This window comes from Ictalurus punctatus, chromosome 19 (genome assembly GCF_001660625.3).
Source record: "Ictalurus punctatus breed USDA103 chromosome 19, Coco_2.0, whole genome shotgun sequence".
NCBI classification, from domain to species: Eukaryota; Metazoa; Chordata; class Actinopteri; order Siluriformes; family Ictaluridae; genus Ictalurus; species Ictalurus punctatus.
This window is the reverse complement of record NC_030434.2, coordinates 21,817,609-21,836,893: the sequence shown is the minus strand read 5'-3', so window position 1 is coordinate 21,836,893 and position 19,285 is coordinate 21,817,609. Positions and strand designations below refer to the sequence as shown.

At 42.5% G+C, this 19,285-nt stretch overlaps 1 protein-coding gene across 1 annotated transcript in view; it reads right to left on the bottom strand.

Annotated features, from left to right (window-relative positions):
• camk1da (calcium/calmodulin-dependent protein kinase 1Da) overlaps positions 1–19,285 on the bottom strand; it is an 80,060-nt gene that overhangs the window by 17,404 nt on the left and 43,371 nt on the right. Inside the window, exons 2-3 of the mRNA XM_017494447.3 lie at positions 12,723–12,854; positions 4,730–4,804 (exon numbers count right to left, since the gene is read on the bottom strand). Coding sequence (XP_017349936.1) covers positions 4,730–4,804; positions 12,723–12,854 — 207 coding nt within the window. The remainder of the gene's footprint in view (positions 1–4,729; positions 4,805–12,722; positions 12,855–19,285) is intronic.

Here is a 19,285-nt window from a genome sequence, read left to right as displayed (position 1 = left end):
TAGTCTCTCTCACACACACAGACACACATCCCTCCAGGGAAAAGACACAAATGTCTACACCACCTAAGTGTGTGTGTGTGTGTGTGTGTGAGCGCGCGCTTTCTGACAGCCACAGATGGTACAGTAAAAGCCTGTAGTCATGGGTTTGACCTCATGGAGGAACGTCCCTGACCCTGTCACTAACTTCTACCACGCGCGCACACACACACACACACACACACACACACACACACACACACTCAGTTTCAGTCTTCATGTGCTTTATTGGCATGACAAACAATTGCGCATTTGTGTTGCCAAAGCAAGTACAAGGGAAGGGTAAACAAAATAAAAGACAAAATAAAATAAAACGGAGTAAAATACCAACAGATTAAATAAAATGAAACTTAAAAAAAATAGTGCAAGCAATGTACATAAATGTACAAATTAAGGACAAAATAAATGGACTATATACAGAATAATTGAAAAAAGAAGGATAAAAATGTGTAAAATTACAGGATAAAAGTGAATTTACTAATAAAGGAGAGGAAAAAAACAATAATAATAATAATAATAAAGAAGAGCAATCACACGAGTTACAGGAAACACAAGGGCGAGGCAGATCACTCACTGTCCCTAATATTGTGGCCGGCTGAGACATATTGTGCTGCTAATATCCAGCAGTCTTTATCTTCTCCTAGCAGGAGGGGAGTTTTTCACTGTGTGATAGATTCTCAAATGTCTGGTGTGTGTAATTTTGGGGGAAGAATGAGCTTTCTTCCAGTGAGAGCCATGTTTTCCCTGTGCCTGCCTGTTTCCTCTGCTAGGGCGTGGCCACTGAGACTGTATCAGGTCAAGGTGCTTCAGTGTTTTTATCCGTCACTGTGGACAGACACTCGGCCATGGTGCGCGGTCTTTTCAGGGCCAGATAGCATTAGTAATTTGGTCTAATCTGATGTGTTGGACTTTGTTGTTCTGGTCCGAAGCATCAGTGTGGTGGGGGTTAGTAGGTGTTGGTGGTCTTCCAGGGCCGGAGTGTCGGACCAGCTGATAGAGAGAGGGGTGTTTGCTTTGATCAGCTCTTGGTATCCCAGGGCTTTGTAGTGATATGACTGGGGGGTCACTGAGTTTTAGGCGTTTCCAGAATTGGATTGCAGGTTACTATATTTTTATCATTTGCGGATATTTCGGTCCTGCACGCGTTGATCGCTGTGTGTCGATGTACTCGTAGGTTTATTTATTTATTTATTTACAGAATTCTGCATGCAGGTGAATGTTCATGAATGTTTTTCCCATTTTGCAAACTCCTGATTTGTTAGTGGACCCCACACCTCACAGCCATAGAGGGCAATCGGCTCAATTACTGATTATAATATTCTCAGCCAAATTCATTCTCTCTCTCTCAATCCTAATGAAGTTTCTAACGGGAGGACAGTAGACAGAACATGAATTCCCCCTGCCTCTTTCCTCGCACTCTCAGCAGATGTGCCCGTTTCATACGCTGCATCTTCAGATGAAAACATATAGCAGACATTGTCTGCTGCAAAGTGCTCGTCTAGAATCCTTTTATGTACCTTCTCTAGGACTTTTTCTAAATACACTCGTGATGCTGAGGCTCTCCAGTTGTAATGTTAAGTAATGCTACTTTGAAGAAATCAATCCATCCATCTTCCATACCCCTTATCCTACACAGGGTCGGAGGGGAGCTACCGTCAGCTGCTGTTCTAGAAAACGAATCAACATCTTCTGGCCAAATAAGAACTGCACAGCAGTGCGGTCTGATACAACACACTTACCTACATCGAACACATGAAAAAATAAAGACTAGGCTGCCCCTGATCGTCGAGAGATAGAGAGAGAGAGAGAGAGAGAGAGAGAGAGAGAATATTCCGACCCACACGCACACACGGGGACACTGAGATTCGAGCGGTGTAATGATGGGGACAATCTGCCACCCATCACCAAGGTTACATCGCTCTCCTGCGTCAGTGCGCTGCTCAGCCAAGTGGCCTGGCCCAAGCTCTCTCTCAACGCTCCATCTATGGTCCTCCCTCCATACCCTGACCTCTCACTCCTCACTCCTGCGCTCTCCATACACCTCCATCAACCACAAGGATGAGATCTCAATCACCATTTCCCGTCTTCTTTATGAATCTCATTAGCAAACGGGCGGATTTTTCTTCTTCTAAGTGGTAAGCAGGCAGGGATTTAGAAGCGTTACAGGCAACAAGAAACGTTTTTAACTGAACAGAAAAATCAACCACGGGACCAGAGTCACTTTAAACCTCGTTCCAGTGCGATTTCCATGAACGACAGCCTTAACCTAAACATTTTCCCAATGACATCATGTGTCGATATCTACGGTAATAGAAATATTCATTTCACTCGCTAGTATGTCTTTCTACTGGGGAAACAAACGGGATCTCGTTAATACTTTAGTATTTTTTAAAGGGGAAAAATCTACATTGAAATGTTTTCTGTTAGTCAAAATATTGTCATAAAAAAAATAAAAAAATAAGAAAAATAAGAGGGTTGTTTTTGTGGAAGGTTTCCCACGATATTGTGATGCAGCTTTGTGTGTAATTTCATCCAATGAATGTTTATGTAGAAAGAAGCTGGTGGTATCGTCTCGGAAGGTGAGAAACGTTACACACTCGGGGTTTCATCATTACGTCTGAGAAAAGAACAGAGGCTAAGCGTGCTGATGTTGCACCGCTGCAAACCGTGCTTCAGTGCACTGCTGTCTCTGAGCCGAGTCGAGCACCTGCTGCTGAAAGCATCCTGTTTGCAGAACACCACCCGAAACACACACACAGTAAACACACACTACACACACACACACACACACACACACACACACACACACACACACACACACACACACACGCGTCTATGGTGACAATCACAGCTCTTTGTATTTGTGCTTTACCTGAGATAAAGCTTTTCATCACACACTGATTTCCTTTCTTCTATCATTACGCTTGCATTCGCAACACACGCACGCACACGCATTTCACCCCGCCCACTCGCACAGACACTCGCTCACTCATCCACTCTCACCAACACTCGCACAGACACTCGCTCACATCCACTCTCACCAACACTCGCACAGACACTCGCTCACTCATCCACTCTCACCAACACTCTCACAGACACTCGCTCACTCATCCACTCTCACCAACACTCACACAGACACTCGCTCACTCATCCACTCTCACCAACACTCACACAGACACTCGCTCACTCATCCACTCTCACCAACACTCGCACAGACACTCGCTCACTCATCCACTCTCACCAACACTCGCACAGACACTCGCTCACTCATCCACTCTCACCAACACTCGCACAGACACTCGCTCACTCATCCACTCTCACCAACACTCGCACACTCATCCACTCTCACCAACACTCGCACAGACACTCGCTCACTCATCCACTCTCACCAACACTCGCACAGACACTCGCTCACTCATCCACTCTCACCAACACTCGCACAGACACTCGCTCACTCATCCACTCTCACCAACACTTGCACAGACACTCGCTCACTCATCCACTCTCACCAACACTCACACAGACACTCGCTCACTCATCCACTCACCAACACTCACACAGACACTCGCTCACTCATCCACTCACCAACACTTGCACAGACACTCGCTCACTCATCCACTCTCACCAACACTCGCACAGACACTCGCTCACTCATCCACTCTCACAGACACTCGCTCATTCATCCACTCTCACCAACACTCACACAGACACTCGCTCACTCATCCACTCTCACCAACACTCGCACAGACACTCGCTCACTCATCCACTCTCACCAACACTCACACAGACACTCGCTCATCATCCAGTCACACAAACACTCGTACTCACACACTTGCAAAACCCGCACTTTCACAAACATCCTCACACACACAGTTACTAAAATTAGGGCATGTTCAGAGTGACGATCGGTTTGTTTTCTGCTCCTCTGATCTCTGAAGGCGTTGCGTCTTTCTGCCCACATCAACCTTCTGAGCCTGCATTACACTCAGGTAAAGGTCACACTCGCCCACAACCGATTCTGTGCCTGTGTGTGTGTGTTGCGGGGGAGAGCTGGGACATGACACACAGCGCATAGTGAAAGATGACATTAAATCACTAAGTGCTACTGTGAGTTAGAGAAGTGACATTACGAGCTCAGAAACTGATGACGTGGATATTTGAAAAGCACGGGTCAATATTTTTACCATTATTATTACTACAAATAAGGTTGAAATAAGCTCTCGGGATAAAAGGTTTCATTTTTCCCCCTGATACTTGGCTACATCTCCACTTGTTTAAGTAACACACATGCACATTCAATTCATGTTCTCAGTTCACTTTTATTTGTGTAACAATTTTAACTTTCGTCACCAAGCTATCAGGATCAGTCTGGATATTTTTTTCTCTTTTTATTTCTGATGTTTGGAGCTTTGGCAGTTTTGATACCACAAAAGTTTGCCTACACTTTCACAAGGTTGCATTAGAGACAAGGATAAAGATATATTTCTTCACATCCAACTGAGTTTTGAAAATATAAGAACGCCGGAATTCCCCTCCCTGAGCAACTCTCACGTACGTGTTTCATCGAGCAAAAGTGCCTCTTACAACATCCAAGCCAAACGGCATGGAACTCTCTCTCTCTCACACACACACGCACGCACGCACGCACGCACTGAATAATACACTGCGTGAAGTGTCAGAGATGCATACTCACAGTTGCATTATGAGGTACAGGTGATCCGAGCTTTCGTAAATGTCTTCCAGGGCCACGATATTCTCATGCTTGATCCTGGAAAATAAACAGAATATTAGACTTGTCATAAAATAAAATAAAATAAAATAAAATAAAATAAAATAAATAAATAAATGGACACCCCCCAATGCACCCCCGAATCTCCCAATACCCCCCCAGAATCTCCCGATATTCCCCCTCCCCTCGAATCTCCCAATACCCCCTCCCCTCGAATCTCCCAATATTCCCCCTCCTCTCAAATAACCCGATAACCCCCCCCCCGAAATTCCCTCTCCCCTTGATTCTCCCAATACCCCCCCCCGAATCTCCCAATATTTCCCCTCCCCACGAATCTCCCAATACCCCCCCAGAATCTCCCGATATTCCCCCTCCCCTCGAATCTCTCAATCCCCCTCCGAATCCCCCAATATACACCTCCCCTCGAATCTCCCAATATCCCCCCGAATCTCCCAATATTCCCCCACCTCTCAAATATCCTGATAACCCCCCCGAATCTCCCGATATTCCCCCTCCCCTCGAATCTCCCAATACCCCCAAATCTCCCGATAGTCCCCCTCCCCTCGAATCTCCCAATACCCCCCGAATCTCCCGATAGTCCCCCTCCCCTCGAATCTCCCAATACCCCCCGAATCTCCCGATAGTCCCCCTCCCCTCGAATCTCCCAATACCCCCCGAATCTCCCGATAGTCCCCCTCCCCTCGAATCTCCCAATACCCCCCCCTTTATGATTTATATCTTAATTTAAGTAAGTTTTCTAAATAAATCTTTATTGTTGATCTGCAAGACTGTGTGTTGTTAAAAACTGCTGGGAGCGGAGACAGGGGATCTGAAATGGTTGGAATTTATTTTGGTTCCTTCATTTTAATTTACGACCGTTTCTTCTCCTCTACTCCAGACAGGGGATGTCGTAACAAGAGTGCACATGTAAAGATCTTATTATAATAAAGAACTTGACACCGATCAGCCAGAACATTAAAACCACCTGCCTAATATTGCACAAGTCCCCCTGTCGAGACCTCTGAAGCTGGACTGCGGTATCTGGTACCAAGGCATTTATGGGATTTGGCAGACGGATTTGAACTCATAACCTTCCGATCAGTAATCGGAGATCTTAAGCACTGAGCTACCACTGCCCAAGAGCCCACAGAGGCTCGATCGGATTGAGATCTGGGGAATTTGGAGACCGAGTCAACACCTTGAACTCAGTCATGTTCCTCAAACCGTTCCTGAACAGTTTTTGCAGTGTGGCAGGGCGCATTATACTGCTGAAAGAGGCCACTGACATTAGGGAATAACAATGCCATGAAGCGGGGGGTCCAAGGTTTCCCAGCAGAACATTACCCAGAGCATCACACTGCCTCTGCCGGCTTGCTTTCTTCCCATAGTGCGTCCTGGTGCACCATTCTTCCCCAGGTAAGTGATGCACACGCACCGGCCGTCCACATGATGTAAAAGAAAACATGATTCATCAGACCAGACCACCTTCTTCCATTGCTCCAGTTCTGATGCTCACGTGCCCATTGTAGGTGGTTTTGGCGGTGGGCAGGGGGTCAGCATGGGCACTCTGACCGGCTTTCATACGCAGCAAGCGGTGGTGTATTGTGTGTTCTGATACCTGATAGAAACTATGATGCCCATCATAGCTAGCATTAACCTTTGTAGCAGTTTGTGCTACAGTCGCTCTTCTGTGGGATCAGACCACACAGGCTAGCCTTCGTCCCCACATGCATCAGTGAGCCTCGGGTGCCCACGACCCCGTCTCCGGTTCACCGGTCATCCTTCCTAGGACCACTTTTGGTAGGTATTAACCACTGCGTACCGGGAACACCCCACAAGACCTGCAGTTTTGGATATGCTCTGACCCGGTTGTCTAGCCGTCACAATCTTGTCCTTGTCCAAGTCTCTCAGATTCTTACTCTTGCCCATTTTTCCTGCTTCCAACACGTCAACTTCAAGATCTGACGGTTCACTTGCTGCCTAATAAATATACCCCACCCCTCGACAGGTGCCTCTGTAGTGAAATAATCGACTTTATTCACATCACCCATCAGTGGTTTTAATGTTACACCTGATCAGTGTATACAGGATTAACCAGCCTTAAGAATCCTATGGGAAGCTTTTAAAATGTGCCACCACTGGCTTTTACTTTTGCGTCACAGTGGAAAGTCTAGATAGATAAGCTAGCTAATTAGCTGATCGTAGACAGAAGCGGGAGCAGTGTTGCTATGGATACAATGTGCGTGCTTGAGCGATTTATTATTATTATTTTTTATATGAGCACAAAAGGCCAGTGCTGCTTCTGCGAAATAAAAAAAAAAACAAACCCCCAGTATGATCGACGAGGAAATAAACAGACGGGTACACGAAGGGATGGTCAAATAACATCTGACCACGTAGCGATCATTTCCACGTTAATCAGAAATCAGGAGCAGCAATGTGTCCTCTCGGACATGCTGATTCATGTGATGGTTTTTTTTTGTTTTTTTTTTGTTCGAAACTAATCACAGAAGTACTCGACTTCAAAGGATTAGTCGTAAACTCATTTAGTTCCAGCCTCTCTCTTTCTCCACATCTCCTCCCTCCCTTAAGAAAGAGTGGGCACAAAACTGCGGCGTGACTCATCTAGTGCTTCTGAAAGCCTTTCCTTTAATTATAGAGAGAAACGCAGAGAAAAGACAGAGAGGGGGAGATGAAGAAAAGGGTAGGAAAAGAAAAAGAAAAAAAAAAAAAAAAAAAAAAAGACAGACAGACAGACAGACACCCTTTATTCATGAGAAACAAAACGAAACGATTTTAAAAAGACGAGATCATGACACAAAGTAAACCGCGAGTCTTCCACGATATTGTTCTGCAGTCTGCGTCTCAAATAAACTCGACACCCGCGGCTGCATGTGTGAATACATGACTCAGTGGTTCGGAGCCGTCATGGAAAGTCTAATAGAAACTTGTCTAATATAAAGACGAGAGGGAGACAAACAGTCCAAACACGCGAGGGCAGACAGATGGGTTAATTGGGTCTTGGGATAGAGCGGTAATTAGTGACACACCTGAGTCCTAAATCGCTGTATAATGAGGAGAGCTGTTTGCCACGCGGATACCGAGGACGCGTCGGTGTTCCCGGCCTGATGCAGATCATTTCCATGTCAACATTTACAACAATACAGTACAGCATACTGCTATTTTGTATTCGTTATATTTAATTGGGCTTTTTCCACTCACTGGCCATTTTCTAGCATGTACATGACTCTGTATGTATAAAATGACTGATTTCTGACCATCTTCTGCTCGGAACAACGTCTCAGCCACCAGCTATTTCTTGATTAATAGAATTGGACCACCACAGGACCATCACTGAGCAGATATTATTGGGGTGGTGAAACATTTTTAGCACAGCAATGAGATTTTTTTTTTTTTTTTTTTTTTTTAACTACTGGGTTTAGAAACAACCCAAAAACATTCAACTCGGATGATTAACAGTCCGAGTCCGGTTCCTCTCAAGGTTTCGTCCTCATATCACCTTAAGGAGTTTTTCCTCGCCACCGCCTCACACCCTTAAAATCTCTATCCCGTGTTTATATGTTTCTGTAAAGCCGCTTTGAGACTATGTCCGTTGTTAAAAGCGCTACACAGATAAAACCGTGTTGAATCGATTAACACAAAACGTGCACGGGCTTCAACTGAAATTTGCGAAATAAACAACTAATATGACTAAAGGATGACAATAATTACCTCTCAGTGATTAACCATTAACGATTAGTTCACAGCTATAAATAATACAGTTATGGAGTGGTTCCATTTTGTTTCACAGAGGAGACTGTTTTGAACTCGAAGCGGAGAATAAACGCAGATTTCTCCGTTTAATCGAGTTTAAGCGTTGCGTTATTGTTGTCAGCATTTCTTAACAAACCGTGTCGCTTCACTTCACAAGCCAGAAAGGGTCGATCTCTGTAAGTCTGTGAAAATTCCTTCCTTTCTCAAAAGAACCGCCTTCAGCAAAATCATTTCTATACGCGCATGTGATTGGCCGCAACAGAGGATCCGCTCCAGGTTCACGCTTAAAAACAACTAGAGTCTGTGAATTACAGCTAGTTTATTTAATACGGTGAATAGTACACAACGAGAGCTTGGGCGCACGGTGGTTAGTGGTTAGCGTGTTCGCCTCATACCTCCAGGGTTGGGGTTCGATGAATGGGTGTGCACGGAAGTGGCCTCCCCTGGTGCACCCTCACGTTCAGTATCATACTGCCGAGCGGCTAATCCTTCCACCACGATGGTTCCACTATGAAGTGGAACCTCGACACGAAAAAAAGAAGACCAAGAGCTTCTGTTCAATCCTCTGAAATAGTTTGAGTCCGCTTCTGGAGAGTGGTCTAACATTTAATAACCCCTGGGCTACAGAGTCTGTATTCTGTACACCTATAAGGTGGAACAACAAGATATGTTGAGGCATTTCCGAATTCTCTGTGCAATATTAAACACCGGAGAAATATCAGTATTACTTATTACCGTTATGATACCTGCCAACCATGAAGGCGAATTATATACGCCGGCGGAAAGCGTGGAGGAGTATTGAAAATAATACTGTACACTTTCCATATTGTCCTTTTAGAAATCGCTGGGCTAAGGGAGCTTTTGTCGAAACCGTGAGATTTGTTCAATGCGTCTGAGATTTTCTCTGTCAGTCAACGCATCTATGCGGACCAGTGCAGGAGAGAAAACAGCGTTTAATTACTTACTAAATAATCTTTACCATTAATGACCTTGATGTCCTGATGCCCTACCTCTGGATGGAGCGCTCATCAACTGAGGACGGTGCCGCTTGAAGTACCATGGAAATGGTTTTGGACCTCAGTTCCACACGGACGTTCTCGCTGTGGTTGCTGGGACTACGGTTGCTGCGGTGGCCTTGGGACTGCAATTACCGCGTACAGTTTTACACTCGGGTCTCCTTTAGTGAACAGTGGACTAGTTCAACAAACAGACTTCATGTACAAACCATAATGAACTTTCTTTTACTCTCACACGATCCGTCGTTACCCAGATGAGGACGGGTTCCTTTCTGAGCCTGTGACCCTTACAACTTGGTCAGAAATCAGTTTTCCCGACATTTATATGTACCTGAAGCCTGAATGCATACTAAAGCCTTGATGTTTGGGATTTGTTGGAGAAATTAAAGTGACAAGAGCACCAATAAACAATCTGGTTGTATGTAGACGGGTATGTACAGATATTTCTATTTTTTAAAATTTTTTTAAATTTAATTTTATCTGGTAACCCGTAAGCTAGCTAGTCCTAGTTTGTTTGTAGCGAACACTGCTTCTACTTACTAACGTTATATATTTGTGAAGGTAAAACCCAGTCAGAGAATGAATGAGCCCCCGTCATTCATCTATGGAAATAGACAGCGTTTAAAAAGAAACACCATGAATACCACATGCCACAAGAGCTTACACGTACACTGCTCGACTTGGCTTGAAAAAAATAAAGAAATAAATTATGATAAATAATAATAAATAAAATAATAATATGACTGAATGGTTTTCTTGGCACTCTGCAAAAAGTAGATCTGAATTCTTGTTGAATCTGTTAGCAGTCGATCGCACAACAGACCCGCCCCCTTTCCATTTCCGGGGTGTTTTTTTTCTTTTTTGACATGGAATTCATGCTTGGACACTAACGCTCCCGCTCAGTCCTTTTGCCACTCAGTTTGCGTGACCGTGGCGTCATGTGCGTACCCTCTATAATATCAGATTTCAAAACACCTGTCAGTCATTCCAGATTCAGATGTTGATTCTGCCGTTTTTATTCAGGAAAATAAGAAGGCGGCTGTGGATCAGGTGGTAGAGCGGGTTGTTCACTAATCGTAGGGTCGGCGGTTCGATTCCCGGCCCACGTGACTCCACATGCCGAAGTGTCCTTGGGCGAGACAGTGAACCCCGAGTTGCTCCCGATGGCAAGTTAGCGCCTTGCATGGCCGCTCTGCTACCATTGGTGTGTGTGTGTGTGAATGGGTGAATGAGACACAGTGTAAAGCGCTTTGGATAAAAGTGCTATATAAGTGCAGACCATTTACCATTTGGCTGCTCTTTTCGTGTATTTTTGAGCGATGACATGTACTGGGGTATACTGATGTTAAAAGATGGAGCCTACACAAAATGTGTGAAGGTTGCCAGCTCGGTATACAATTATTATAGTCCATAAGCATATTTTACCAAGATACCAAGAGACACATACATACCCACACACACGAGAAGTATTTTCACTGCATGTCTTTCACGTCTATCTAATTACAGGCCTACAGCGTTGCCGGGGACATGCCAGTCATCTGTCCATCACCCAGCCCATCGTTATGATATGAGTGACGGGCGACAGAGACGAAGGACAAAGGACACGAGTGTCCAGGGCTTGACCGCAGCGACCGCATTGACACTACATCAAACACCACATGAAGCCCTATTTGATTCGCTTTCATGGGGCAAGAAAAATGGCATCGTAAATCATGTGCATGCCACATCCCACTAACAACTTCATCTGCATGTACACCACACGTAAAATGAATTTCCTGGCCTAAAATAAAATAGGAGTACAAAAATCCTCCAAATTGGCACTTTGGTAACGTTGTCAAGGACCTACAGGGACTGAGGGTGTAAAAGCAAGCATTTGGCAGCGTTTTCAAGCCTTCACAATATTCCATGTTGTTTACTGTCATGCTTGGCAAGTTGGCTTGCTATTATACTAGAAGAAAAGTGACAATCCACTCAAAATGCTTGTTTAAATGTGTCGGTTTTTGTCCTTCAGGTAACGGAGTCATTATTGGGGGGTCCCGAGTGGCGCAAACAGAAAAAATACTCAACCGATCAACAGGAGATCGTGAGGTTGAATCCTGACAATGCCATAGCCATCTGTGGACAGGAGTCAAGAGAACAAATTTGGCCATGCTCTCTGGGAGGTTGGGCCTGTATTACTCTCTGTCCTGTCAATCACAGTGACGCTGACCAATCGGAGGCACCTGCCAGCTCATGTATGCAGGAGAGGGCGGATAACTAGGCAATTGATAATTAGGTAATTGAAGGAGATAGGACATGGGGGGGGGAGGGGGAGGGGGGGGGGGTTCTTTTGGGAAATAAAAAAATAATGGTCACGGTCAATAGAGGGGTCGGATAATAGAGTAGACATAGAAACTCCAGAAACCAGTAAAAAAAAAAAAAAAAAAAAAAAAAAAAAAAAAAAAAAAAAAACAAGAGGCAGCACGAACATGGGAAAAACAACTAGACGCTCTGAATTATGTTAATGGATAGACTTCGCAGAACATCAACCGGAGCATTACACCGCCTCTGTCAGCTTGCCTTCTACTCAAACTGCGTCCTGGTTCCATTTCTTCCCAAGGTACGTGACGCACACACACCCGGCCGTCCACATGATGTAAAAGAAAAAAAACGTGATTCATCAGACCAGGCCTCCTTCTTCCACTGCTCCATGTTCCAGTTATAACGCAAAACAAACAAAAACAAACAAAAAAAAGAAATACCACCTCCCCCTAACAGTGTAAAATATAACCCAAGCGCAGAAAAACATCATGTATATGTGGCACAAATCTTACAAACGTTGACCGTCCATGTTTATAATCTGTTAGGCCCTAAACTTCATCATCCGGACATAACTTCCTACACTGATTCGGCTCGTCTGACATTTAAAGATGTCCCTGAGTAATAAAACCTGTATATTTTAAGTGAACTCCTCGGTATGAACAGCTCCGAGATGAACGACGCAATAAAACAAAAAGCACACAGTCTTTCAGATGTACAAAGAGATTCCTTGAAGAAAGCTATAATTTTTGCCGACATCTGCGTTACTCTGCTGAACGAGGCTGCCTGAGGAGCCACGGTAACAGAGGTCAACTGCAGGTAAGCAATCTCACATCAGTGTAATCGAGGTAACATGGCGCGAGACTCACTTGCTTAGCACGGCGATCTCGTTCTCGATGCTGCTCTCCTTCCCCTTCAAGGCCTTTTTAGGGATGCACTTAACGGCAAACATCTTCCCTGTGGCCCTCTCCTGAGCCAGGACCACCTCTGAGAACGCTCCCCTAAAACAAAGAGAGAGGAATAAAACAGATTTGGGTTACTCATTAAAAGAGGGCAAGAGAATAAAATAGATCACCTTTTCCTTTTCGGCTTTAACCGTCAGCATGTTTTCAGAGTGAGGAGACCTGCGAGGTGTCAGTTCATGTTGGAGTGGTTTATCGGATCATTGGAAGATGAATGGACACACTCTTTCTGCCTCTCTCACACACACACGAACAAATGAATGGTCAAGACTTTTCTATCACAAGCTGTGAGTAAGATGGAGTCGTTTACACAAAAGTCATCATCCACACTGCTATTTTACCCGAACGGATCCTTCAACCTCCATCCTGACTTCCTAAATACATGCTCAAATAATCCAGACACGCTGTTTATCTCCGTCTCATTCCAGTGGCGGCTCTTTTTCAGGCTAACATCCTGAATCGATGTTTCTGAAGCAAGAGAAATGACTCAGACATTCACAATACCACCTATGTATGCACCTTTCATGCAGCACTGCATTATTTCCAGTTTGACAGCTGAAAGCTTAAGTTAAGACCTTGGAATTATAAAGTTATATATGACTTTACTGACAAAAAAAAAAAAAAAAGAGTGCATATTAATGCTATTAATATGGTTATCTTTTTTTGTAGTGGCAATGGGCGGAAAAAAGTACTGAGAAATGATGTGTGTATAAATGAAAGTTTAGATAAATGTCTTCAAATGGGAAATATCCAACCAGAAGTATACTCAAGTGAAAGGATGACTAGTTATGACTTGCTGCAAACTACAGGAATCGATGCTAATCTAACCTGGGATTAACAAAGAAAACAAGATAACTTGGTTGAACATAGCTAATTAATGTTGGAAAATTAGCTAAAGTTACCTCAAGATACTTCTCGGGAGGTAAATAAGACGGACGCCTAACTATCAGTTATCGGCAAAAGCCCACACCGATAGTTTTTCACAATTGCGTCCGTTGCGAGAACGACAGAGAAGGGTCTACCGTCAGAGTACAAGAGCGCCCTCTAGAGGCAAAATAAAAACCGTCCCTAACAAATTTTTATTTGGAGTGTTAATTTGTGGTTCAGTTTGGATGTGTATCTTTTATTTACTTTAATATTTATTAATAGTATATATATATATATATATATATATATATATATATATATATATATATATATATATATATATATATATATATATATATATATATACACTTTAAAAATGATCAAATGATCGTTGATTAATCGGTTATCCGATTCGATTGACATAGCATACGCTCATTGGCTGAATGAGCGGAAAAGAGATCTGAAATTTGTACATAAAGAGTAAAATGTAAGCTTATTCTTGGTAATGCAATTAAGTGAGGGTACAAGTATACCACGATTTCAGTAATACTCAAGCATAAATAATAGTCAAGCATAGTAATGAAGTACAATCACTCAAGTATTTTCCACCCCTGGAACTGGCTCTTGTTAATCACTTCAGGCTATTGTAGAAAATATATCACAGGGGCAAAATGCCAGAGTGAGATTATGCATCTGGGTTGAAACTGCCATGGAGACATTTCTAAACACCCATTTGCTGATGAAGCTTTTGAAAGGGGGGGGGGGGGGGGGGGGGGTGTTGAACCATGGCCTCATCAACCATCTGCCACACCACGTAAAAGCTTAAAAAAAACAAAAAAAAACAAAAACATTCAGTCCAGAATTCAGTCTGGACTTTAAGTCAATGTTTATCTGGGCAATCTGTGGTCGTTGCTACGCTACGTGCACCGTGACACACAAAAACACACTAACATGGCTGGATGCATAAAGGCTCCAGCAAACACAGTGCATTTTACACACACGTCAAACAAACCATAAAGACCGACTATTGGACTAGTGACAAATTCTCTCCTGAAATCCTCATTAAAATGCTAAAATGCCTCCTCCATTGCGTTCCCTCTCTTATGCACGTACGGGTTTATGTGCGTATGTGCGTGCGTGCGTGGGTGAGCGCTGCGAAACCGGCTCCACAGTTGAAAAATGAAAACGCATGAAGGCTGCTCGATCACAGACGGGGAAGTCTGCGATGCTTACTTCGGTGGTTTATGTGCACCTGACTGATAACCCACACCCACACACACACACAGTGCTCATTAAGATGGCCATGCGCCATACATGCATTCATTTTCCAGATGATCATTAAAACACTCATGAACAACCCACACGTCATCAGATTTTTTTTTAAGCCACCACTGTGTTAAAGGACGCACGACAGACAAAATGAATCAATCTAAATTGTTGCAGAAACTAAAACTCCCATAATTCCTTCATACACACATACAGAGAAAGAAGGGGGGGGGGGGGGGCTGCCATGATTCAGTAATGTTGAATGAAAATGAAGAGACAAAAGGAGACAGGGCGAGGGGGCGAACGCTGGAGACATGAATGAAGTGCATGAAGGAAGAACAGCTGAATCCACACAGCCAGATGTTTCCACACATAAGATGGAGACACCGCAGATGCCTTTTGGTTCAAAAACAACATTACCCTCGTCGGTATTAGATCTGAATACTGTCCAATCAAGGAGCAAATTATTAGGCTGGGAGAAAGTGGCTGTGGGGGTATTACCCCTCTTTTTTTACGACCAAAATAAACCAAAAACAAAAGGCTGGAGTTCTTAAAAATGATACCAGCTCAATCATTTTAATAGTAAACAGCTCAGTCCTGTTAGAAAGACACATCAGAAGGCATTTAGGTTAGCTGTATTTTAGGTTAATTTAGGTGTAGTGCAGCTCAAATATATAGTCTATGCTGAATAATATATTTTATTTATAATAATAATAATACATTTTATTTATAATAATATGCAGCAATATGCTCTGGCCCCATCACAATGTTATGCGGTAGATGTAGATTACAGCCAGTTAAGGTCGCTGAACTGCTGGACGTCCAGGTGGTGCTCCAAAAACAGTGTGGTTTTTATTGATAATTGGAGTAGTTTTGAAGGCAAGGCTGGTCCACTAGGGCAGGACGGAATCCATCTTACTCAAGAAGGTGCTGCTCTCATTTCTTGCAGCAAATCACAGTCTTAGAAGAGGCAAAGTTAATCGGTGACGATCCAGAGCCAAGGCCATGGAGCAGACAAGCAGGCTAAACCGACCGTCGGCTAGCTGCTTTAAGTCGTCACTCAGGTTCCACTATATTGACACAGTGTCTGTTCTCTGATCTATACGAACACGTAGAAAACCTCAAAGTTTGTATTAGTAACCTAACGAACATGACGTTAGATCTTACAGAATGCACAGCTACCACCTGTGATGTGAAACTAGGACAATTAAATAGATCTCTTACATCTACAGCGCTTATTGTTAACTAAACTAATACTGATCAGGAGTTTAATGTACTTTAAAAAATTATCATTATTATTATTTTTTTAAACAGAAACCTGGATTAAACCAAATGAGTAATGGTGCATTAAATGAAGCTAATCCACCCGGATACAGTTGTATACTATATCATCATATCAGCCTCGTCTACCTGACACAAAAGCCTAGACATAAATTCAACGGGTTTGGAGTTCTTTATACTAACAGAACATATGTAGCCACAAAAAATAAGTCTACCAAGTCGATTCCACCCATTACAATTTACAGACCCCCAGGGCCATATTCTAAACTCCTCCGTGAATTTGTAGATTTCATCTCAAACCTGATTGTTTCTTTAGACAAAGCATTAATTGTTGGAGACTTTAATATTCATTTTGATAACCCGTAGGATCCACTGAGAACAGCGGTTGTGTCCATTCTAGACTCAGTAAGGGTTAATCAGAATGTAATAGGACCCACTCCTAATGGTGGTCACATTCTAACATGAACATTCGGATTAAATACACAAAATAGTCACATTTCCTCAGTCTGAAGATATCTCTGATCTGCTCAGAAAAAACTAGAGATGCACAGATGTATCGGCTGATAAAGGCTATTTATCCCTGCTATGGGCCATCGGCCGATAGTTTAAAAACACATCGTATTCGTGCTGTGTGTAAAGATGATGTCTCTTGTGTGGAATGACGACAAAACTGCAGGGTGTAATCTCTAATCTCTGCACTGATAAAATTTGACACCGGACGCTGCAGCAGTGAAGCGCGAGTTTCGGCATAGAGTCGAATATATATATTTTTTTTGCCGCGCTGCTCGAGCTGAATTAAAGGGCCAGTACACTGCTGAAAGATTTAAATGAAGATGAGTAGAGTATTTCATATCCAGTTAATGTTAATATATAAAGAAGTGTACATTATATATTACCAGTTTGATGTTCAGTGATGAAGTAGAAATGCTTTTGTTAGTGTGTGTGTGTGTGTGTGTGTGTGTGTGTGTGTGTGAGAGATGCCTGTACAGGATGGTGTGTGCAAAAACTTATCTCTGTTATCTGCTGTCTTTGTGTTAGTATTGAAAATGAAACACACTGTGGTCTCCACAATCGCTGCATTTAAGAGTGTGTGTGTGTGTGTGTGTGTGTGTGTGTGTGTGTCTCCCATTGTAAGACAAAGACACAGAAGTGCATTGTAGAAAAAGCTCTCAGACTATAGGACATGTTGACAGCTCTGCTTCATTAACACATAATGTGAGAGGGAACCTGAATGGAGATGAAGTGGGAGTCATGCAGTGACACACACACACACACACACACACACACACACACACACACACACACACACACACACACACACACGAGATACTACTTACATTCTAACTTGTAAGCATGATCTACAAATACAGCAGATAATCATAACACAACAACTCTTTTCTTTTTCTATTAGAGTTGTAGAATCTACAGCACACATAGCCTTGGCCTATTCACTTGGTCACGTGGTAAGGGGAGGAATTAAAAAAAAAACTTCATACTTTATTTATTTATGTATTTATTTATTTGACAGGGACAATACACATTCATTGACATCAGCACTTCTTATGTAAATGTGTCAGCTTTAGACAGGAGGGCTTACTTTCATATGCTAACAAAAGAAAAATAGATGGGACACACACACAAAAAAACAGCATAAAACTAATGTTGCTTATGTAAGCATTATAATCATGCTATCCACGGAATCATCATGATAACATGATAGCACTCCTGAATTTCTAGCAACCATATTTAACTTTTTTTTGGAAAATAAACCAATGGTTTTCAAATCTCTTAAATCGACTGAAAGTTCATTCCAATCGGCTCACTTCCTGCTGGTTTGCTTGCTAGCTTGTTTCATCATCATTAGGGCTTGGGCTTGCGATTGTTAAGCTGCTTGGATCTCGATGTTCCCTTTGCTAACTGTTCACTTATTGTGGCTAGAACCAAGAACTTGTTTATTTGTTGTTGTTTGTTGAATGCGTGCTAGTTTCTTCCCCTTCTATGCTATAGCGCCAATGATTTGAGAACAGGTAAGACTGTGTGCGCGGATATATTACTTGGGTACTAGTGAATGTTCAGACATGTTAGGTTAGAGGGCTTGTATTTTTGGTTAGTTTAGCCTAAAGTAGTATGTTTTCCCAGTTATATTAAAATAAGTAGAATAAATGTTAGAAGAAAAAAAAAAAAAAAAAAGAGAAAAAAAAAGGTAACTATTAAATAGCATCCTACAATCAAGACCCATGTTGTACTGGAGTGTGTTTTGGTGACATCACATCACTACAGTAACATGCTCATGTGAACAACCCCCCAAAAAAGTTGCAACCATTAGGTATTAGACTGAAAGAGATGAGTGCTGTTAGGTCAAGTTTTATAAAAACACGGAGGAGAGAGAGTGAAGTGAGAACTGAAAACATTTCTGTCAGCACTTCAGTTTTAAATGTTTTAATCTCAGCCCCAAGTAAGTTGTCACGCAGCAGTGGCTTTTTAAATAAACTGTACTTTTAAGTGTGGTTACTTTTTAATCTTACTCGGGTAAATATTTAAACTGAGATGTACATTTACCGAGTTCCCTTCAGCTCTGTTTAGGAAATGACGTGCAAATGACATGTTGGCCATTGTGATATCTGGAGCACAAAATAATGCAGGTCTAATTATTATTTTTTTATTATTAAAAAATAAATAAATAAAAATAAAAAATCTGTGCAATGTCATAATCTCACGATTGAACACTGGTATCCATTTACAATAGATATAATTTTTGTGTAAGGTGCAGATTTAAATTTTTTTTTTTTTTTTTAAATTATTAATACATTTAAAAAAATAAATATGGGGCCAGGTCCTCACAAAGGGCCTCCCTGTCTGTCTGTCTGTCTGTCTGTCTGTCTGTCTGTCTGTCTGTCTGTCACACACGCACACCTCCAAAAAGGTAAGTGTTTACCTTGAAACAATGATCTGTTCTAAGGCATGGCAAATTATTGAAAACAGGTGATTATTTTCAACACTAAGCAAAAGTTCATACAATCCTTTAAGTTGAAACTGCCTAATTACAATTTAAAATT